General features: G+C 42.1%; 2 protein-coding genes across 6 annotated transcripts in view; one reads left to right on the top strand and one right to left on the bottom strand.

Moving 5' to 3' along the window:
- The window catches only part of csmd2 (CUB and Sushi multiple domains 2), a 261,451-nt gene extending 241,894 nt beyond the window's left edge, over positions 1-19,557 (bottom strand). Inside the window, exons 1-3 of one of the 2 annotated variants that reach the window (XM_040021190.1) lie at positions 19,244-19,557; positions 18,677-19,042; positions 292-508 (exon numbers count right to left, since the gene is read on the bottom strand). In XM_040021190.1, the coding sequence (XP_039877124.1) occupies positions 292-508; positions 18,677-18,851 (392 nt within the window). In that variant the 5' untranslated portion in view covers positions 18,852-19,042; positions 19,244-19,557. Of the gene's footprint in view, positions 1-291; positions 509-18,676 lie in introns of both variants that reach the window. The other variant, XM_040021191.1, reaches the window with a different exon arrangement.
- A 553-nt stretch (positions 19,558-20,110) lies between these two features.
- LOC120727059 overlaps positions 20,111-23,207 on the top strand; it is a 41,680-nt gene continuing 38,583 nt past the window's right edge. For 3 of the 4 annotated variants that reach the window (XR_005694419.1, XM_040021193.1, XM_040021192.1), the window contains exons 1-2: positions 20,111-20,879; positions 23,138-23,194. Coding sequence is in view for 3 of the 4 variants with exons in the window: in XM_040021193.1 (XP_039877127.1) it covers positions 20,548-20,879; positions 23,138-23,194 (389 nt within the window). In the remaining variant the exon portion in view is untranslated. The remainder of the gene's footprint in view (positions 20,880-23,137; positions 23,195-23,207) is intronic. The other variant, XM_040021194.1, reaches the window with a different exon arrangement.

Genomic DNA, 23,207 nt, shown 5'->3' on the forward strand with positions numbered 1-23,207 from the left:
AATTTGTTTAGTGCTTTGGTAAGAGAAGCCAGCACAATGGATTGAGTCGTTAATGAAGACTCATTATTTTTAGATTTTTCATCCTCACTCAAAAAACACAGTCACCAAACCTCTGTTGCATCTATATGTGCAGTTTTTATGTCTTTGAAACTGAAGTCATGGCTCATCCCTTATTATTTTACAGAAGTGCTTGATCTTGCTAGCCTGAAATGACTGTTACTAATATGGTAGCCAAATAGCGTCTGTGTGCTTCTAGTGAGGCTTTTTCAGAACATACACAAAATAAACTACCTTGTTCGCAGGTTTCCAGGGCTGGGCGGCCCATCATATACAGACAAGATGTCAAAGTCCTCCTCTAGGGCAAAGCCTTGAAACACCAGCTGTATCCGGTTGTGCTCCGCCGCCACAATGACCCATGTACAGTTGGCATAGTTAGGATAGCCGTAAGGGTATCCAGGGCTTTCTATTGTCCCATTGGGATTCTGTAATGTGTAACTGCAGTTCTGAGCTGTGAAGAAAGAGAAAGAGAAAAAGAAATAGTCAGTTATTAAAAGGCAGAAAGACACGTTAGCAGAGTACATAACAGCTAGCAGAGTGCTTAAACGTTAAGGATTCTCCAAATAAAAAGACAAAAACCTCACTCATCTACACTCAAGAAAGGAAATTATACAAATGCACACCCACAGTCAAACATTTTGCACCAAATGCAGCAACATCCATTATCACCTACAGCATAAGCCATTAATATTGCAGTGCTAAATGGCTCGCCCCCCCTTCTCTCAGCTTTCCCCACCTCTACCCACCTCCATCATCACACGCTTGTTCATCACACACAGCACTGGTCCTACCACCACATTAATAATAGGTTCCCACGTTAATACATGACATAGCTCGAGAAGAAGAGTCGAGGTGACGAGAGGGGAGAGGAGGAGACGTACTTGATTGCTACATTAATTGAACTCATCTTGCATTTTTTTTTCAGCAGCCACTTAAACTGCCTTCAATCTGAGATTTTAATTGTATCCGTACAAGGCTCGGGGTGGATGTAAGAAGCGTTGTCTATGTGTCTGCGAGCGTTTTCAATCTCCAAGCTAAATGACTTGTCTTCGACTGATCTGAGCACAGCCGAGACTTTTAATCAATGTTAGGATTTGCCTGTAATTAATCGCTAATGAGGAATGATGTGTCATTGCTATATTATGCACAACTCTGCATTTTGTCTGTGCTTTCAGAGTTAATTTACAAATTACTGTGTTTATACACATAACGTTCAATAGTTAAAGAGGCACATTATTCCCAAATCAAATTTCCATATTTCCCCCTGGTCTATGCCACTTTTCCTCTATCTAGATGATTTTGGCGTCACCTGCCGGGCTCGGTAGATATCCACTGTAGAGATGCCAGCCTTCTCTTGAATATGATGGAATGAATGGCCACAGCTAATGACCGCTTGCCTTGTGGAGCAAAAGCAGACCATACAAAAAAAATCTAGGTTGAAAAATAACACTACAGCCTGGTGGAAAATGTAGGAGTTTGGTTTTGGGCTAAGGTGCCTCTTAAAACGATATTAATTTGATTTCATACATTGTAAAAAAAAAAAAAAAAAACAGAATGGAGATGATTGTAATTTTCTGCCACTACAATACCTGCTTTTTTTCTTCTTCTTTTGTTTTTTAAATCAAAACTTGCAATGCATAATTGAAAAAGATATATAAAAAGCTGTGACTAGCACTTTTCCCTCACAGCAAGAAGGTCCTGAGTTCAATTCCACCATCAGGATGGGATCTTTCTGTGTGGAGTTTGTGTGGGTTCTCTCCGGGTACTCCGGCTTCCTCCCACAGTCCAAAGACATGCAGTGAGTGGGGTTAGATTAACTGATGTTTCTTAATTGTCCATAGGTGTGAATGTGAGTGCGAATGGTTGGCTCCCTGAACTGGATAAGGAGAAGAGATGGACGTGGCGATGATTTTCTTTATGTCAAAAAACCATAACCCCCCCCCCCCAAAGAACACTAAATCTGAACAGACAGATTTAGATCCCTCATACATCAGGGATCTCGTACCCTATAAACATATTCGTGGTCACACAGAAGTGAGCTAAATAAATATATCCTTGCACATGCTGTTAATACAAATGAAGTATATTTCCCTTTTGTTCACTTCAGCCAAAAAACCTGCATCATAATGTAGCCTGATTAAAATGTAATTAGGAGAGTATAATTGCAGGACATCTGTTATCTGGATAACCCACATTATTCAACAACCAGAATGCAAGACTTGCAGTAGATACGATATTTGTTTTGTTCATTTGTATGCACAGACAAACAGGGCAAGTGTCTGTGATGAATCAATGCATGCTACCTGAGGGCATAAAAAAGTGACAGTTTAAATAAGGATTATTGAGTAAACACATCGCAGCTTTGAGACAGGTAAAAGTAGAGGCTGCTTTGATGGGTTGTGGGGGTGGGGTGGAGGTGGACATTGAATGGTTGTGAAGCATATAGACTCTGTTCTACTTTGTGCACATTCTCTGATGGGTAGGGAAAACTCAAAGCCCAAAATCTGTCCATATTTTCACTCTGAAATATGCATCATGTCTGAGAAACCAGCAGGGATTTACAGGTAATAAGGCACCAAGCGTGAAGGCAACTAAAGAGACTAAAAGGGGAGGGGCTTAACAAAAATACATTTTACTTTCACTCAAAGTTGAAAAAACAAAACAAACAAACCTGAAAAAGTGGGTTTGTTATTGGTTACCCGGACAAGCAAATGCTGCATTTGATCTCACGGTAGCAATCAAAGTGAATGTCAAAGATTTCAGGGGCTACACACCACGTCAAGGTGTTTATGTATCCTGAATCGCTACTGGAAAAACATCCACCCACCCAAAAGCACATGCACACACACAGATACAAACATATTTTTCTTTCCCAGGTAGAGGAAATGCATTTTTGGGGGGAGAAGGATAAAAGCAGATAGTTTCAGAAGGTTAAGATACAGGCTGTCTGGATGGCATTGGCAGCAGCTCGAGGTTCATCCAGTCACAGTGTATCTGTCATGCCACTGTTGACTCCCAAGGGCCTGTCTGGTCCAAAAACAGGCAGAAGCCTCTCCACCGTCACTTTTCAGTGCTTCATGTGCGCTTGACCTCTTCCAAAAGATGCTAATGTGAGTGCACTCGTACGCAGACAAGAATTAACGTACGTGGAACAGAATTAAACTACACGTTTAATAGTGCATCCAGAGTTTAGCTATTTGCTTGCTTTAGAAATCTGTAAGTGAATTCATGGCATGTGTAAAATCATGTACTTTTTTCCCTCTTCTTTAGGAAGAATCAAGAGAGAAGAACAAAAAATGATCAAAGTGAGAGCTATCTTCATCTGATTTTTTATTAAAGCCTTTAAATAGGCTCAGCAAGTGAGCATCCAGCCTCCCAATTACCATCAGGTCAATACTAATATCCAGGTAAAACCCCCACATCTAACTCTCCCACCTGACTTTCTTACCCACAACCCAGTCAATAATCTCCTCATCATCTCCCTCATTACAGCGCCTCAGTTAGACAATGCCAATCAGGAGCTCACACTGTAGAGCAGACAGATTGCAGAGCTTGATGGGGATCAAAAGGGTCTGCCAACCTATTGTACTGAGTAAAGACGAGTAGAGTGGACTGTATTATAAAACAATACCAGGAAGGTTAGGGCGACTGAATTGTTATTAATCACTTTCAGCATCAAATTGAAGAAATAATTGATTTCGTGACTCTTGAGGTGCTACCAGCTGAAGTGAAAACATTACAAAGAGAGTGTGTTCTGCAGCTAAATAAAAGGTTTTCACACACAGTGCACATGCCATTACAGCATGAAGCACGCTGTATGACAGGTGATCAACCAGGCAGGAACTCAAGCTCTGTGTTTTATGGACACAATTAAGCGAAGCAAAAAAATGAAAAGAAAAAGTAATAATGATGGAGGATATGTCTGCTGCCAGAGCTCTGCGAAATGCTGTTTTGAATTGTAAGCAGCATTGCCAAGTTACCAACTCCTAAATTGATAATGATGCATACAATCTTGGACAAAAGACCAAACTGGAGTTTGACGAGAAGCTGTTTTATTCAGGCTGTAGCCAAAAACAGTTATATTCCTGATGAAAAACGGTCAGGCTCAGACTCAGAATTCAATTGTAGAAAAAACAGGCGCTTGAAAATGCACTTCTGTGGCCATTAAGGACCAATTTGCAACATTATTGAGTTTGATTTTCATATCGGGGGGGGGGTGATAACAGGGACACTTGCAGATGTTTCTGCGCCCTGCGGCCATGCTCATTCTAAATTATGCGCAACTGCAGAAAAAAAGGTTACCATAAGATTCAAGTGAGGTTAACCGAGGTTCTGTAAGTCTGCTGTCCCTGTTCTTTGAAAACCCGGAGCCTTTGATTAAGTGGATCCTGCACTTGGGGCTTGGATGAATTATTTAAGGCTCGCCCAGGATGCATTATGAAATTAGCATCTGGGAGCTGGTGACCTACTCTGAAGGCCTTCGGTGTAAATCTGCAGGGAAGAGCCCAACCTGCAGTTGACTCTACTGACACACCATAAAGACACCATAAAGACACTGCTGGCGGTGCTATTTTAGCCACCGGTAAAGTAAGAAGGTCATGTTTTCTCAGATTGTGTAAATTCTGGTGAACCAGTGAATGCCGAAGAGCAGCAGAGATGCTAGTTCAGCAATTAGGAAATGGCCATCGTTTTTAAGTGCTTAGCATATTTCATCTTCCATCATGCCATTGGGAACTGTTTGCAGAAGGCTTGTAGTGGAATGTTAACTGTGTGGATGTTCAACAGATATGTTGTCCACTGCTTAGCCCGCTGTGCCACTGGCAGCATCCACTTGGCACTTAGCATCTCCGGTGCACAGGCTGCCAAATGAGTGTACAGGGAGAGGTGTGACCTTGCTGGGGCAGCACTCCAGGTTCTACCTGTGCCTGTGTTTGTGTGCAGGTGCTGTTGTTTGCTTTGCTGGTGCAGTTGTTCAGTAGCAGACACACAGAACTGTGGTGGCGCGCTGTGACACTTTGATGAATCGATGGTCACCGCGCTGCACTCGGGCAGGACAGCAACCCCTCCGAGAGGAAGGAGACAAGAAGAGACCAAAAAGGAAAGAGAGAAAGAAGCGGGGCTAAGGGCGAACGGGTGGTGGGGCAGACAAACACAAAGCAGACTGAATCTATGGACATATGAGAAAATAGATTTGGAAGACGTGATGCGAGGAATAATAGAAGCAAAGGTGAAATGAGGTCCAAACTGCAGGGAAATAAAAAAAATAGCAGAATGAACGTTTGCCAGAAAGAACAAGTGAGGGCGACGAGAGAAGGGACACCAGCCAATGGGGGCAGCAGGGGGGGTTGAATGAGTGGGACAGAGGAAGAACACTATATAAGGTGGGATATTTTTTACCTGTTTTGCTGAGGTCACAGACAGCCAGTGTGACATTCACAGCAAGATAGTGCTTAATCTGCACTGCTGGCAAAATCTAGAGGTCCATTTCGAGGGAGGCGTCAGTGGCATTTGTGTGTGTGCTCGTGTGTGTATGCGTTCGTTTGTGCAAGTAAAGAGAGACAGGCGTATACACGTGCCTGTGTGTGGAGGTATCATTTGTCTACACATGTATGAGTGTAATCCCTATACCCTGGGTGAGTATAGTGTCTGATGTCTGCATGTAACTCCTCTGCTGAGATACAATTACACTCTCCACAGTGACTATGAATGGGAGGATATTTCATCAAAGTGAACACAATCCCGACATCACAGTCTCATAATGCCATAAAGACGCAAATAATACCGGCAATACAGCAGTGCAAATCTTCTTTCTGGACCCCATCAGCTTTTTTTCTCTGTTTCCTTATTCCCCTTGCTCTCTCTCTCTATCGCTCCCTTGTCTCCCCATCTACCCATCTATGATTCAAGACTGCCTTTGGACAAAAGACAAAGATGCAGAGAGCATCCTGTTCTTCCAGACAATAATAGAAGTGTTTTATGTCTTATGTTGCGCAAGATGAATGCAGTTTCAGAGAATGAGTCTTGTTCCAAGTTTAAAGGGACACTTTAAACCCCCCCCCCCCCCCCACACACACACACACACATATATATATATATATATATATATGCCATAAAGACGCATATATATATATATATATATATATATATATATATATATATATATATATATATATATAATGTGTGTGTGTGTGTGTGTTTTGCCTCCAGTGCTTTCGATCCATCTGTCTAGAAGAAGCTGCGGTGGGATGCCATTAACGTTCCTTTAATGTTTACATCCTGTCACGCAGGATTTTTGGATTTCCTTTTCCATATTTTCCATCACATACTCTGGGTCCCAAATCTTAATCTGTGAACTCAGGCATTTTCAGTCCCATTTTCAGTTGCCTGAACCACAGCAACTTGTAGCATAATAACCCTTATTATGGTATAGCACCACTAGGGGATGTCGTTCTATTATTACGGTAGTTTGAGAGTCTCCTAGTGTGAGTGCAGTGGCAGCCATTACAGCCGAGCATGCTGCTCACCATGCATCTGTTTAGAGAGACCATACCATTGTAACGGGCTAGCGCAGGCAACTGCCTAACCCCGGCACATGTACGAACGAATAGGGTAGAGCCGTGGAGACCTGGCTTGTATGGTCTTGTTCTGTTATCGCCAAATAAAGGTCTGTTGTTCTGTCTAACTGGCTGGCCTCCGAGTTGTCCAGCTAACCTCCACACCACATGCCTGCTGGACCTGCTAGCCGCTCCTTCCTCACCAGACAGCAGTTACAAACTCACCCATGAAGAAGCAGACCACATAAAGTTACATAGTATAAAAGTTGTGAACACTCTACTGATTCAATAATTGCAGTGCTCCAGACCTTGACTGGCATTAGCTTCAGCAAAAAAACTGTGTGCTGAGTTTCCATGGCAGAACAGCTCCTGTTGGTGTTATTGGGTGGTACATTTATCCATATGAGTTCAGCCTTTTCATTATTCCCAAGACAAACTAAAAAAATACTATATATGGTAAGTATGAGGCAGTCTATAGAAAAAAAGCATCCAGCTGGAATAAAACTTTCAATCTAAAGAAATGCTTCCTTTTGAGTGTGTTTATTGCTTGTATTACTGTAGCCTATCCACAGCTAACTTAGCCCATGAGTACACTTCAAAAAAACAATTGTTTATTGTGTGTGTGTGTGTGTGTGTGTGTGTGTGTACCGATAACTGCTCCCTGGTGGACAGATAAACCCTTCCGCCCCATGGATCCTCTCAGCACCACCATTTGTCTCTTGACGTGTCAGCACGTAAGCACGTCTTGACCGCGTCACATCTGAATTAACCTTGCGATGGCCGCCATTAAAATGAAAATGTGCGAGCTAAGTGATCCGGCTCACCCCCATACATTTGGCTAATGTCTATGCCTGAACGACACCTCCTGCCGTTAACAGGCAAGCCAAATGCAGTGGAAGGTGCTAGTGATAGGCTTTGGTCCCTCTCAGCCCTCCCTTCCACAGGTTGTTTCCACTGGGCTGAATGGTAATTATTATTTTTTCCTTAAAAGAAAAAAACAAAAACAAAACAAGTTTCCATTTCCATAATGGTGCACATTCAAAGGCTGGAATGGATTCCTGCTGCATGAATGTGTCAGGTCAAAATACAGCAGTGATTTCTCTGAGTGGATACTCAAAGAAACTGATATGTGAATACATTTGTTAGCACACTCTCAACTGTAAATCAGGGAACACATGCTAAGAATACCAGTGCTAATGATGCAGTGTTGTTCTAGTTGCAACATCCTCACTGCAAGCTCTATGAAAGGATCTGTTGATGCCTATGGCACACAAAGTTAATACTGACACGCGCAAGAAACCCCACAAAAACTCACTGTCAAGGCAACGTAGCTGCAGGCTGAAACGTGTGGGGTAAGAAAACAAACAGCGCCCACATGCAAAGATTAAGCTAAAGATTAAAGAGCTGAAAAAAGCGGCTGGATACTAAGAAGACACTGAAGAGGGATGCATGCAGAAATGCACATTTGCATGAATGCATGCAAACATTCCTGCCTGTTATCAGGGCTGGCAAAAGAAGCACAATGGAGCATGTGTTCTCTCAGACAGAGGAAGAGAAGGGGGAGAGCCAGGCAGTTCCTTCCAGCTGGGTCATATTTAACCAACAGTATTACCATTCCAGCCAAAAAGGACCTGCACAACAGCCACCTACCTTCCCCCTGAAAAAAAACCCCTATCTCTCACTAGGATTTTAGCACCTTTTCCATAGAGATCAGTGTTTTAGGTAGACTTCTTCATTTTTTTTCACTTTCTTAGCAGTACATTCCAACAGCCCTACGGAACGTTGGTGCTACTGTGAGCAACAGAGCTCCACAGCAACCTACGCACCAAGTTAATCAATAGAAAATAGTCCATTCAGAGTCGAAGACATGCTGGTACAGTTGATATTCTACGCTTTCAGAAAGACCTCTGTCTTTCCTAGCGTATCAGTCTACATGGGTGCAAATGGGCCTCCCTTACAAAACACGATGAATTGCGTATGTGTCCTTAAGCTCTCTACGTACACTTGCATTTTTAGCAATGAGCGGAGGATGAATAAAAAAGAAAAGAAAACAAGTGCAGTTCAGTGTCATTCACTGCTCCTGACACAGAAGCTGTATGCTGTTCCCATGACAACAGTGTAACAGGAAAGCACACATAAAGACAAATCCCTGTCTTCAAGCATTTTTTCATACTTGAGCGCGCTCTACCCCGCACAGGTGTGTGCGTCTCTGTTCAAACATATGTACACACACGTGTGCGCTGCTCGAATCATTTCAATTTTATTTCCCAGTCTTCTTGGGGGGGGAGAAAAGCACAATTACGTGTGAGTCTAATGTGTGAAACAGCGAAAGTCAATTATCAACTCATTGTCATTCTCCTCACATCTTTGAGCTCAGCTCTTTGAGTTACATTAGACCCCACATATTCTGCAGTGATAATCCCACTCACATTCTCCAGTGCATTTGCACCTACATTGCATGAGGAATCAGGGGAAACTACACTTTCAGGACCAACAGCATCCATAGGAGGTGGTATAATTTTGTGACCATGTTACATTATTTTACACCATTCTTCCGGGCAAGACTCATGCTTGCGTGCCTGTCAGATAAGTGAGTGGGCATTTGTGAGCGTTCAATCCTTTGTGAGTAATGTATATTAAAACCAGAGAGGAAGCACTGTTCCAAAGGTCAGGTTAGGAATGTCCCAGCAGAACTATACCATCTATCACTGAGAGATGGATGAGCAGACGATCAATCTGCCTCCCTTCAGCTAACTGTGGTGCAGTTTAACCTTTCAACTCAGAGCCTAACAGCCCCCCAAGGAAGGCTCAAGTGAACTGTGGACCACATTCATAATCAATGGGCCGCGTGCATCGCAGTCACATAATTAGAATTTATAGTGAATTAAAATAAAATGTCACAGCTACTCATTACATTACATAGACTCTGGATTTCCACATTGCTTTAGGTGTTAGATTTAGAGCCTTTAAATCCACAGATATGTACAAAATACAACCATTAACTTGTTTAGACTGTGAGAAAGAAAAACATGTTTTAGCAGTTTGCATCTAAGTCCTGGATTATAAGTTAAAATAATTAAATAACCATTAAATCATTCTCATGTACTTCAGGCACAAGATTGCAACTCATTTGCACAGATACCAGATATCATTAATATTAATAGTTTTTTTTAATAAATATCAAAATAGACCAAGCATGAGTAAAGAAATAATTCTAACAAACATTTTTTTAAGAATCTGTGTCCTCTTTCACAATGGCTTTCTGTTATACTGTTTTCTTCTCATCCACTGAAATAGTACTTAAGGGGATATTTTCCCCTCACCTGCTCTCATTAGGAATTTATTTTCTCAGCAGAACATGTAACACAAAGCAGAAGAAAACCTGTGATAACAACAGGTTAAACTGGGTTTGCTTACCCCCCCCCAACAAAAAAAAAAGCAAAAAACTGAGGGTAACTAAGTCTAGCCGACAAATCAATGGAATGTGTTAGCATTGAAGAACTTTGACTACAAACTCAAGTACAATATTCTCTTAAAGGAACGATTCAACATTTTGGGAGAAGAAGAGTGTAAATACCAGGAAAGACCAGAAAGTTCACATTTGAAGATGTGTGGCAGAAATTATAAACAGTAGTACCTTGAGATAGGTAAGCTCAAGTTCTAGGCTCCCATAGAGCAACTGAAGCTAGTATGGAAGCAAAAGATGCCCTTGACTAGAGTAGCACCATCCTATTTCCAGAGTAGATAGGAGTTTTAATATTGATATCAATACAGATACTTGATGATTTAAAAATCAGATATATAGGCCAATATCTTTTTTTTTTTTTATCACAGGTAGAAACAGTTTGTCCTAACACTTGTTACATGTAGTTATTTATTAGCCCTTACTGAGATAATATGGTGATGCACTTTAAAAATAATCTTGTTTTATTGTCGCATAAAGCCATGGATCACTTGCTAATATTTTGCACAGCTCTGCTCAGATTGTTTAGCTGTTGTGTTTATGGCATTCCAAATGTGTTGCTAACAGGGAGGCTGCAGAGTGCCCTAGTAGACAAACCTTGCAACACCAAAACTCATCACATGGCTGAAGGGTGTTTCTCCTGTCTTTTCTTTACTTTGTTCACTTTCATTTATCAGCCATTATAAGTGCTGATACTTATATATCAGCAATAGTTGTGCTCTACTACAGTGGAGTGAGTCAACTATGCAACTAGAGCCTGCAATATCCACTAAGAACCAGTGATTTGTGATATAACACTTCCCATATAAATTTTCACGTGATAAAAAAAACCAGCTTATCACAATGCCAATGATGTAGTGAGGTCATGTGTTTATTTTCCCTTGTACAATGACCAACAACACAAGCCCAAACATGTCTGAGAGCGAGAGCCATGTGCCAGGTTCAATGATGATTTAATACCTAAAAACAGAGCTGCTTTAACAAACTCCAACAAAGCAGACCAATTTGCAAATTAGCCAAGAAAACTATATCAGCTAAAGGTGGGAACAACAAATCCTTCAAAAACACATTGTCGAATATGAGAAGACACTAGCAGATGATGATGTTTGACCCAAATATAAACTGCACTTCATACGCCAGGATGCACAAACGGTGGATAAAAAATTAATGATGCAGTTACATGATAGAAAAGCAAGGGTTTAAGCAGGTGGTTAAAAACTTGGAAAGGTAGAAAATGTGTTTCCATTTCAATGTTATTATGTGACAACACCGGTTAAGCCACTTCAGTTATTGGTTTTTTTTTTGGTTTTTTTTTGCCTGTCCCGTTTGGCTCTTTTGCCATCAGAATTATTGTCTAAAGGCAAAGAAAGATGCCCAACGGATTTACTTTACCAAATCGACCATCCAAGCCTTGCCAGAATGGTCCATTTGATTCTTCAGTTATTGATTCTTCACTTCAGTTATTGTTAAGCTAAGTGTGAAGTGTTAAACAGTCATTTTGTACTTTCACTTCAAATTTCCAAAGAAAACACTGCCTACACTAGGCCGCTTTTGTATATTGATATCAATGAGTTGCCAATGAGTTGCCATGACAATAACTAATTGAAAAAGGGCGGAAAATGCCCTTAATTTTATTTGTGCTAAACAAAAAAAATTCTACTGCCTACAATCAGCTATAAATCATTGTTCAGTTTTTTTTATTATGTGTTATTATTATTATAATTTTTTTTTTTTTTACAGATTTTTAACAAATTTCCTAGAGATATCATTTGCAGCTGTATGGCTTACCTCTACTAACAAACCAATAAATTGTTATTTAAAATACTGACAAAGCAATTAGGCAAGCAGCTGCACAGCCTTTTAGAATTTACTCAACCTAGGGGATGACGTGCTGTAGCGCGTTATGTTAGGACAGCTCAATCACTGTGATTATTATTCAGATCCACTTGTGTGCTCCAGTTAACAATATTATGCTATTAATATTAATATGATATCAATTTAAAAAAAAACATCTCATGTATTATTGGTGTAGCTAATCGGGCTTGTCCTGATTTGAATTCAAACTCACAGTCATTTTTTTTCATGTGGTATTTTAGTGGTCGACGTCCTGTAGAAAGACATATTTCACACTATCTGCTCCATTACATTGCAATAATGTGGCTTTTATGCTTATGTGTTTTTTGTACCTTAATGTCTTGAATTATTACCCAAAAGCCAACGGCAAAGTTGGTCAACACCAGCCCAAAAGAGCACTTAGCAGAAAAATGTGATGGTGACGGTGATTCAGCTGCACAAATGGGAAGCACTTCCATTTTCAGTCCATTTACACCAAGTTGTTTCTTTAATTTTTGTGAATCAGATTGTCAGAATGTTGGCAAGCCTTGCAGCTTTTGGCAGATTTTGGGATGCTGTGGCACACAGCATCAATACTCTCCAACTTTGAGAGCTAACTTCTATCCTGATTTACCATGAAAAATGTACTAACTGCTTTCTCAGGTTTTATTTAACTTACTATTTTCAACTTATATTAAATAGAAACCAGAGTGTTTTTCTCCAAGCTGCTGAACTGTTCCTTTGAAGTGCACAACAGTCCTTCTCTAATCAAACAGAATTATCTTCCATTACCGACTACAATATAGAGATGGAGCAAAACAGTATCCTTCTACACCAAAATCTAAATTTGAGCAAGTGTAGGAGTAAAAGACACTCCCACACACATTTACTGCTTCTTCCCCGCCTCGCTGCCACAAAAAGTCTGCAGACAGATTACCTATATGCTCAATAGAGAGAGAGAAGCAGTATAAAGAAGAAAAAGACAAGGACAAGGACAAGATACCTCCTGCCCACTATCTAATCTTCAATCTCCGGGATCACTGATATCTGATAAGACAGTGTAAATCAGGAAGCTAAAGAAATCCCTTCCTGAGCTTTGCGTCTATACAAGACAGACAGGGCACCTGTGTCTATCACTCACTTTGTGAGGATTTGCCATAGCTGGAGAAAATTCCCATACCTGATAACAGCAAGATGAAAATTTGAATCAAGATGGAGGATTCTGTGCTCGAGCTGTTCACAGATATGCGGCTAGTGGCGATGAATTATTGATATGTTTATTTCACCTTTACTTATGCAGGGAAAATTGACTTAGCATGTACGCGCTTGTTCCTGACATTTCAAACCTCACGGCGGCTCTATTGTTGTTACAGCCGTTACACATATGGGTGATGCCCATTTCAATCACACTCCTCCACTGGTGTTTGCTGAAAGAGAACAGGCATGAAAGTGAAATGACAGCCACTTTCTCCTCACAAATCACTGATGTATTCTCATACGGCAAGCCAATTTACCATTACCTGTCCAGTCCCCATCAAATGTCTTTAATGGAGCTCGATTGGAACAACGGAGAAAAAATGCAGGTGAATAGAATGACTCATGCTTAAGGAGCTTAAGGGCACATGCTATTCTGCAACCAGTGAACGTGATGCCTTAGAACTGCCAGAACAGAGCAATACTGCTCCACTCATATTCCCTGGATAAGTGAATGAGCCAAAACATACATTTATTAATTTAATGTTGTTCTCTCCGATAAGCTGGGAGTCATATCAAAAAGAATCCAGATGATTTCATTGGCAAGATTTCCGGTGGCTTTGGTTGGATGTGAAGTACTGACTTTAGAACTCGAGCAACAAGATCCATAAATACCATAGTCTTAGGCATGGATCATATTTAATTAAAGTAAATTTAAATTAATATGATCTTCCTGAATGTTGTTATACCTTTATCTATATGCTCACAAAGTCTGAATGTCTACTTTGTGTTTAGCTTTTGTAAAAACCGGTGAAGATGGTCATGCAGAAGTTGGCTTAAATGCATTTAAGAAGGCTTTTTCTCTTTTTTTTGAAGGGTTGTATGCAAGTGTGCGCAAACTGCTGGGTGCGTGTGTTTGTGTGCGTGTGTGAGTCGCTGTAGCTGTTATCACTGTGACGAAGCACAGTGACAGAACTCTGGCCATCTGGAGAAAGATGACGGTATGAATCACTAGAGAGGAGGACGAAGGAAGAAAAGACGAGGTGGTGAGGGAGGAGAGAAGGAGAAGGAGCGATGGCAAGACAGACAGAAGAGCAGGTTGACACAGCGGCAGGTGGGTGGGGAAGTAACAGTGCTCGTGAGGAGGGGGGCACTGGCATCATCTGAGAGCTGTGTGCACACACGCGCGTGACAGGGCACGTGCACACACAGCCTCTCTGTGGCACTTTCTGAACTAGCTAAAGACCTGCTTGTCATCACTTTAGTCTAATCATCCTCGAGTGAACGGGGGTGGCAGCTCACAAACTCATCCAACCTCACACATACACGTGCCCACAAGCTTACTTACAAGCTGTTAGTTGTTGAAATAGGAGTCTGCTTGATGCCTGATAAGAAAATGAACCCTCTAAATAGATAATTTACTGAAGAAAAAGGAAATCACCAGGCACTCAAAAGGCACAGAAACATAGGGCCCAGATTATCTCTCAGCTGGTGTAAGCTTATCCTCCATCTACTCCAACAGTTGCATCCTCTCTCTGCCTCTTATTTCCCCTCAAAGCCAGTTCTTGCCTGCTGTTTTTTTTTCCCTTAGTGGGACCTCTTCTTCTTCTTCATCTCGACCACCGCGCACTCTCTCTCACCCTCAACTACACAGCTTTTTTTCCCCCCCCGCCTCTGTTCAAGTCAAGCAATAAACATCTGGTTTGCATTCCAACCATTTCTCAGTTTTGAGTAACTTGATCATGTCATCTGTTCCCTCCTTTTCATTTTGCTCAACGGCGAATGTGGAGAGCAGATGGGAGAATGGAAAGCAGCGGAGCGTGCAGATAGAAGAGGATTTTGAAATTGAGAGTTGCAGGCAGACAGGTGAGAGCGAGGTGAGAAACAAAAGGGGGAAGCAGGATGTACGTGCATTCGCTGGGAGGAAAATTGGGACACTTGTCTAAGCCGATACAGCTGAGCAGAAGCCAAAGCTCAATTTTCACATGGCCATGGTTTCTGATTGTTTTAGCTTGATACACTATCTCAGCAAATAATAAATGTGCATGATGCATAAACTGTATATAAAAGACACTGTTGCCATCTTGGTATTTTAAACACAAGTAGACAAAAGAGCCGTAAAGCACACCTCCTTTACAGTCCTTTTTTTAAACTAGAATTGGGACAATAATTTATGAAATGAATATCATGCTACATTCGAGATGACTGATGACAAAGACCAACATTTTTTTTTAGAAAGGTTATACTGAGGGGATGGATCAAGAGAGGATATAGAGGTCTACATAACTGGTTGCCTTTAAGCAAACACCCCATGTTGGAGGAGAGAAAGTAGTGAAATTTAAGGGCTCTTCTCATTGGATTCACTTTTGAGACGTGAAAGCTAAGTCCATCTTTTATGTGCAGTCTGTGACATGATTGCTGTTGAACTTGCTTACGAAATCTAAATCCAATAGAAAACCAGAAGAAGAGCAAAACCCTTATGGTGTGATCCTGTCAATTGGGAGGAGGGAAGGGGTGGGGTCTGAGGTTAACTGAGAGTTCAAAGCTGTGGGGAAAATAAATGTTGGACAAGTTCAAGTGTTGACTTTTGAAGCCAGCAAATCCTTTATCGATGGTGTACTATGGGGAGCTGTCCATGGTGCTGGAGAGAATTTCCACTGTGTAGCCGATAGGGCGGCACCTGTTGCTGTCCTGGGTGCTGAAAAAAGTCACCTTACAGTCAGTTCTGTAGCTCCCCTTGTGTCAAGTGAGGTGAATTCAAGAATTGTACTTATTTAAAATGAGATATACTGTCTTAGGAGACAGATTTCACTGCTGCCGGATTTGATCAATTGCGAATTTAACTATTTTTTTCATACTTTAAACTTTTAAAGGGCTTCTTTGTTTCTAGCAGGATTTAAAACGAATATACTCGAGTTTGTGTGAAATGTTCTTGGACGTGAGAGAAAATAGTAAAGACTTGATCAAGGTTAACAAGGCTCTATTTCTTGGACTTCTTGGACTTCTTGGACTGGCCACATAAACATACTCTTCCACGCCAGACGCACACACACAGCCCGTCTCTTTCTTCAGGAGCCTCATGCGAATCCAAGAAAATATCATCAAGTAAAAAATAAATAAATAAAATAAAATAAAGGAGATAAAAAGGAAAGGAGCATCAAGCCCCCCAGTCCTCATAACATTACTGCAAGTTGCATCATGAGCACAACGCCGTGCTTTATATAAAGGAGAGCACGACAGAGCGTGATCTTGCGTGTAAATGGACATGCTGAGAGGCTGTCTCATGCGCCGCTGACGAATGATAATACCGCTGGACTCGGAGTTAAGAAAGCCGAAAACGCTCCCCGGATAGGAGAGGACACGTCATCCTCGATTCCCCCTCCCCTCCATCCCCGGCCTTTGCATTCCCTGCCCTGGTCGTTCAAATGAATGGAGGCTGATAACTGTTTATTGAGCGGCGGGTCCAGTGGGGACAGCTGCTTTTGATCCCTTGTAGACAGCGCGCGGTTCTATTCATTTTTTTCTTTTTTTCTTTTCTCATTTATTATAATCAGAAACCTTTCACATGTCTCTATCTTTGTCTCAAACGGACCCAGGGATCGATACTGATATTAGTACAGTAAAGAAAGTCCGCTTGATCCACTAAGACGGCGTAAAAGAGCCTAAGAATGACTGTCACACACAGCCTGTAACGGAATCGTTAGCACTTTCGTATACGCGTGTGTACATATGAGCCACACTTGATAAAAGTATGTGGAGACAGAAACGCCAGGAACTCCAAGTCTCCTCTTCCCCACTCCCCCGCTCCGCCCCTCAGCATAGTGTGAGGCTCTGGTGCCGCTCAATGGGAGGATGGGGCAACTGCTGGTGGCTGCAGCACCGAGGGATGTAGCAGACCACCTCAACGCGTGGTGAGTCAAACATATTTATCGACAGCGTTTAAAGTAAAGGTTGTTATACAGTGGGTGGGCGGCTAGATGGATAGTCTAGTCCCCTCTGCTCTTCGTAAATATGTGCGATAAGTTCAAGTCGCTTTATCGGCTCCAAAAGTAGAGCCAAACGGCAAGAAAGTGGGCAATAAAGAGCTCCCAGGGCGCAAATAAACCAAGCAGTCTCCTCCGAATATAGCTGCATTGAGATTTACTCCACGGGAGAGTCGAGGGAGATTTGTCACTATCATTAGGAGCTGAACTGAGTGTGTGATAAAGCTACGCCTTACCGGCGCTGAAACACGTTTTCTTTTCTTCCTTTTTTTAAATTTTATTTTAAATGTTGGGTGGTTGATGACACAAGTTGGAGCAAAAGGTGGGTGACAGAGTGGGAGTTATTTTGGTGGGAGGATTTGAGGGTGACGCTCAACCTCAAAGCACACTTTCGCACTTTTCACACATCGTGAAATCGCACGGCCCACTGTGTGTGCGAGCGTGTGTGTGAGTGTGTGCGTTTATGGCGATGCCGAAAATGTGTCTATTTCCACTCACTTGTGGATTATGAGCCGTCCAAAAAAAGGCATGAGTGGGCTAACACAGAGCAATGACTCACTGTCAAATTCATATTGTGGCCATGGCAGTATTCTTGGCTTTTGCTAAAAATAGTGTCCATTCTCTGGTAGGGAGCCAAGACAGTGATAAAACGGTTGGCTTTCTTTGCCAAAGGACCTGCTCGGGACGGCAAAAATCATTGCGGCTCTTCCCCGAAACACCCTGAGCTCTAAATATGCTTTTCGTAACATGTCTCATAGAAGAAGAAGAAGAAGATTATTTGTAACAGAGCCTCACATTTCAGGAAGACATCAGAACTGGACGTGGAAGTAAATTATTAGTAATGATAATCTGTTGAATGCGCGGGCTCCGGTTGCAAGATTTCCATTTGAAATTAATCAAGGGCAGAAAACCCAAAGTAAGTTAATTAGGCCTGCCTCCCCATGCATGCACGACAACAGATAGAAACTGCACGCAAAATTTGTTTATGGGTGGTTGCTTCACAAGTTAAGAATGCTTGTGGATGCGATGAGGAAGAACTGAGAAGAAGCAGTCCCAAAGAAGAGCATGACCCACAGTGCGCCCGCGCACACGTGCACGCACGCACACGCACACACCTTTTGGACTGAACAGCATCACAATCAGCCGCCCGCTCGACCACCTCGGTGGATTTCCTCATGCATGCAGCACATGCTGCACTAACAGCGAGGGTTTCGTGTGAAGCCCTCATTCACTCGGCGTCAGTACGTCCATGCAGCACATTTAACGCTCCCCTCCTGTTTTTAACAAAATGCCCAGCTTTGCTCAGTCCTTTAACGAAACCCATCAATAGAGTGAAGGATGGAAGCTCGAAACTCGATCCGCTTGTCACGAAAATAGCCACCCAACCAGCCACCTATAATAACTTTGTGAGGTGGAAGAGCAACATCGGAGCGAGCCTGATCCTAAATGCGCCTTTAGGATGAGCGTGTGCCTGCGTGTTGCTGATACTGATTTGCATTCAGTCAGGGATTGGGAAAGGGTGGGCGGTGGAGGGGGGTGGGGGTAAGCCTGCTGCATTTTGCATGTCTTCAGCTCTAAAGATGGGGACTTACCCTTTACTGAGGCGACCAGCAGCCCCATATATAAGAACAGCATCCGGCTCCAATGGTGCGCCTGCACTCCCGCCTTCATTAGAGCAAAAATCCGTATTCCGTCCACTTTCCTGCCTGCGCATTCCGGTCTCCTGAAAAGTCCCGTTGCTCCGTCCTGATTTGAAGCGGCGGTCATGGCAGGGCTTTTTCTCTGGTCTGGCAGGCACGACGAGTTTTCAAACGGTCAGAAAAGGGAGATTCACTCGGTGTCGGCGCTGAGAAAAATCCCAATGCATGGAGGAGGCTCGGAGCTCGCAGCTGGACTGAACCATGTCATGCGGGGACCGAGGGGTTCAGAGTCTCTGTCTGAGAAGATAGATTTCACACCTAAAGGAGGGGAAAGAAGAGGGGAAGGCAAACCAAAGGGGGGACGCGATTCAAGTGGTCAGTGATCTGCCCAGCACGAATAAAAATCACAAAAAAACCCTCGCCAGCTCCACGCATATAACTGAGATTACCAGATACACGTCAAGAGAAAAAAAAAAGAAATCAGGAGATTCCTCCTCTAGTTTCTCCGGCAACACTTACTTGTCCTTCTGTCTAATTTATCTCCAGTTAATAAGAGCATCTACGGTGCCAGTAATCCACGCTTTAAGTCGTCATGAGACCGAAATTCAGAGGAAGGATGAACGAACTGGTTAGAACCACGGAGGATATCCGGATCCGAGAAAGATTGCCTGGTTTGAGAAGTTTTCAACCAACGCCGGAGTGTGGTCAGCGATCTTATTGTACATAGAGAAATATGCAGTATGTATTCCCAGTATCTCAGCGCTTGGCCACAGTCGTCTCGGGTCTGCGCGGCGCCCAAGATTCCGACTGCAGACCTGCTCCTTCTCCGCTCTCTCTCTCCGCTCTCTCTCTCCGCTCTCTCTCTCTCTCTCTCTCTCTCTCTCTCTCTCTCTCTCTCTCTCAGCTCTCGGTTGGCTGTCCTCACTACCATCACTAGTCATATCATATACCCACATTTTTTTGTGCTGGAACATCATTTCAAAATAAACTCATTAAGGGCGTATGTAAGTTATAAGTTTTAGCTTTTAAACCCTTCTCTTCCAATTTCTATGCATTGATTGCCATTCCCGATAATAATAATCACAACCATAACAACAACAACAACAACAATGATAATAACAATAATACGAAACTTTTAATACGCCTTAATAAAATTTGTAAAAGTAAGATTTAGGGGAGCCCACCAACAAGGCCATTGTCTCCATCCATTCAGACCAGCAATGGGATTTCCCGGCAGTTTAGCACAGAAGTCCACTTGCTGCTCACTAAACGTGAAATTGATGCTTAACAGGCCAGAACCCTGGCCAGTAAATTTGAATGTCATTTCCACTTTTGCATATGACCGATATAATTAGTTTTTTCATAATGCTGCGCGCGTGGAAACAGTTGGGATAATGAAAGGCGTGTCGGCCTTCAACCCCGACATATATGATGGAGGCCATAAATAGTCTTCATGCAACATTAAATTAAACTTTGCTAACGCTGGATTGCTCACTCATCCTCACCAGCTTGTTCTGGGCTTCAATCTTGCATTTTTTTTTTCCAGAAGTTCAGGAAATAGATCTAACTGAGATTCTGAAGCCTCCTGTACTTAAAACATTTACGCTTACAGCTGGCCAGGGGAACCCTTACATGCATGTAGCCCAGATGTACTAGGGGAAGGCCCCTCCATCTACTGGAGAGAAATGTTGCAGCAACTTATTTATGTCAGGCACTGAAATACTAAGAAATGAAATGTCTCAGAAGATTATCCTTACAACCGCTGGATAATTGTTGAAATTCTGGAACTGATACTGGTTGCCATGACAGCCTAACATGCTGACATGCTTTTGAAAAAAAAGAAACAGCTTAAAAATACACATTTGGACTCTGTAAAGAAGATCGATATGGCCATGTATACGAAAAGCAGAGGGAAAATGGTCCCTCTGGAAGAAGATCACTGGACGTCAGTAACTTCAAATCAGTTCCTCGGCGCATTTGCGCCATTTCCGCGTTTCGCTTGGATTCATCCAAACGCACCGAGGGACAGCTATGATATGGTGTGCAAAATTGTCTGGAGCAAAGCTACCCAGGTGAAACCCGGAAGAGGCCAAAGTTCACTGGAAATCCAAGCTAGTAAAGACGACACTCCTTCAGTCATAATGTCAAGTCACAGGTAGGGTTATCTGTGGCTATACAGGCTATAACTGACCTCTCCATCATAGGCGATGAAACATGCCTTCATATCGCTTATAAACCCATAAGCTATGAAATTAACCTCACTGCGAACCCACTATGTCTCATATCACACTTTATCCAGGTTTAATCAGTCTGTCTATATGAAGCTCAAGCAGCTTCATCATTTTGTTCCTGGGGTGTGCTTTCATCTAATTTAGATGAAATGGGAAGCGGTAGGCTCCTCAGTAATTAGTGCTAACATTGTAATATCTAATATAGGAGATGGCAACAGGTACAGCCAGTATTCTGTGTTTTTGTTTTGTTTTGTAATAATGCAGATGGTGAAGTTATAATTTGGAGTTTACAAGCGTCTTTAACATAGTTTATAAGTAGTAACTATTGAAACCCAGCATTCAAATGTTTAATACTTTATTGTTCAGTAGATCAGGTAATTTATGAGTCATTAATAATCATGCTGTATAATAATGATAAAGTTCCCACTGTTGACTCCCTATGATATCAGTGAGAACAGATTCCCTTTATATCAGCATCTCAAAAGTCTGCTGTTTGTGAAGAAGCTCCTCCCATCTACTGTTCAGACCTCGTGTTTAGGAGGAGCAGCCAATCAGAACAAATCTGGTTTGGGGCAGCCCCAGGGTTATTAGGGGTTTCTGTGGCTCAGCTGGTAGAGCAGGTCATCTGCTGGTTTGAAGGTCACTGGCTTGATCCCTGACTCCTCCAGGGAGGAATGTAAGTACCTTTCTACTCAACTGGGTACAAAGTTACTATATAAGTGCCAGTTCATTTTATCTCAGTGTATTCATTGCACAGAGCAGTTCGACCTCTGACTGAAGCAGCGCTACCATACAATGTATTCTAGATTAATTGCAATTTTCTTTTTTTTCCAAAGAAGAAAAACATGGCCGACCAAGTAACACTATGCATCTCTGGCTTTGTTTACGCTGGCAGAAAATTGGTCTTTTCTTTTGGATGAATTCAGTTGTTGCAAGGACGTTTTACTTGGAACATTCAGCAAAAATAATATAATAATGACAAAAAAAAAATGTGGATAAAAAAAGAGATTACAGTGATGGAAACCTCCTGTTGCTTATAATGAACACAGTGCAAGCCTGTGACGGAACTTCCTAATGTGGCAGGTTTCAGCACTTCTGTTAATACTTCAGTCAGGCTCAGGATTGTTTCCTTTGTTTCCAGTAGGTTACTGTGGTCTCCTAAAAACTCTGGCATTTTAGTGCTCTCTTTCCACAGCAATGTTTTTTCCCTCTTTTATTGAATACCTCAGCTCAAAACAAGTGTCATTGATTGTTACCGTGGCAACATCAGTCATAGGCTAGAGTTAAAATGGGGATAAAGTGTCTATTTTTGGTAGTTTATTTTAACCATGACTAATCAAAAAGCAAAATTACGATTGACTGTCTAAACCCACAGGCCAGTCTAAAGTTTCTATTTATATTTTGTGTATTATATTTAATTAAAATGGCCCACAGGCTCATTTTAGAAATCATAACATTTGTTTTGCCTAAAACAGATAGGGTTATGGGAAAATAAATGGATTAACTGGATGGATGTGGAGTTGTAGCCTCTTTATAACTTATAACCAAGATCCCAAGACTTCATTGGAGATCAGTTGGGCTGCTGTGTGGTCATAAACCCACTGTATAATGTTAATGTACACCATCTGCTCACCCACCGCCCAGAGCTACCATGACGTCTCCGTTATCATAAGCATCCCGGGTCTCACTGGACCGTCTGTTCCGCATCGCAGCTCGACAGTCGACAGGCTGGTGACTAAAGAGTAGCCTCATTAAAAAGTCATGCTTTGAAGCGGGTGATGCATCATACATACAGGTTGGAGCCGTGGACTCTGTGATTCCTTATTTTCTAGGGAAACTGGTTTACCTGTTGGTGAGGGCAGTGAGGTTAGAAGGATCTTATGCAGGGTAACCCCCCCCCCCCCCCAACAAAAAAAAAAACACTGCTTATTTCCCCTGGAGGTGTATTATTGCATCTTAAAATGCGATGTCAGAAAGCAGAAAATCTGACAGTACCTCCAATTAAGCCCATTTTGGCATGTTTGTGATACAAGTGACCTTTTCTTTATGCATGATCACCACAGTGATTTAGTATGAAAATGAATGTCATTTAATTTATAAATGCCTTCAAAAAGCATGCCTAACACACAATGCACGGGAAACTAAGTGACATCGCTATCACACTTTCTCATTTTCTTCACGGGGGGGAGGAAAGAAGGTGCATACAAGATGACATGAGCTGGCTAACCTTGAAGTGGCGGTAATTATCCTGT

The sequence above is a fragment of the Simochromis diagramma genome, unplaced genomic scaffold, assembly GCF_900408965.1.
Source record: "Simochromis diagramma unplaced genomic scaffold, fSimDia1.1 OVJJ01000753.1, whole genome shotgun sequence".
Lineage (NCBI taxonomy): Eukaryota > Metazoa > Chordata > Actinopteri > Cichliformes > Cichlidae > Simochromis > Simochromis diagramma.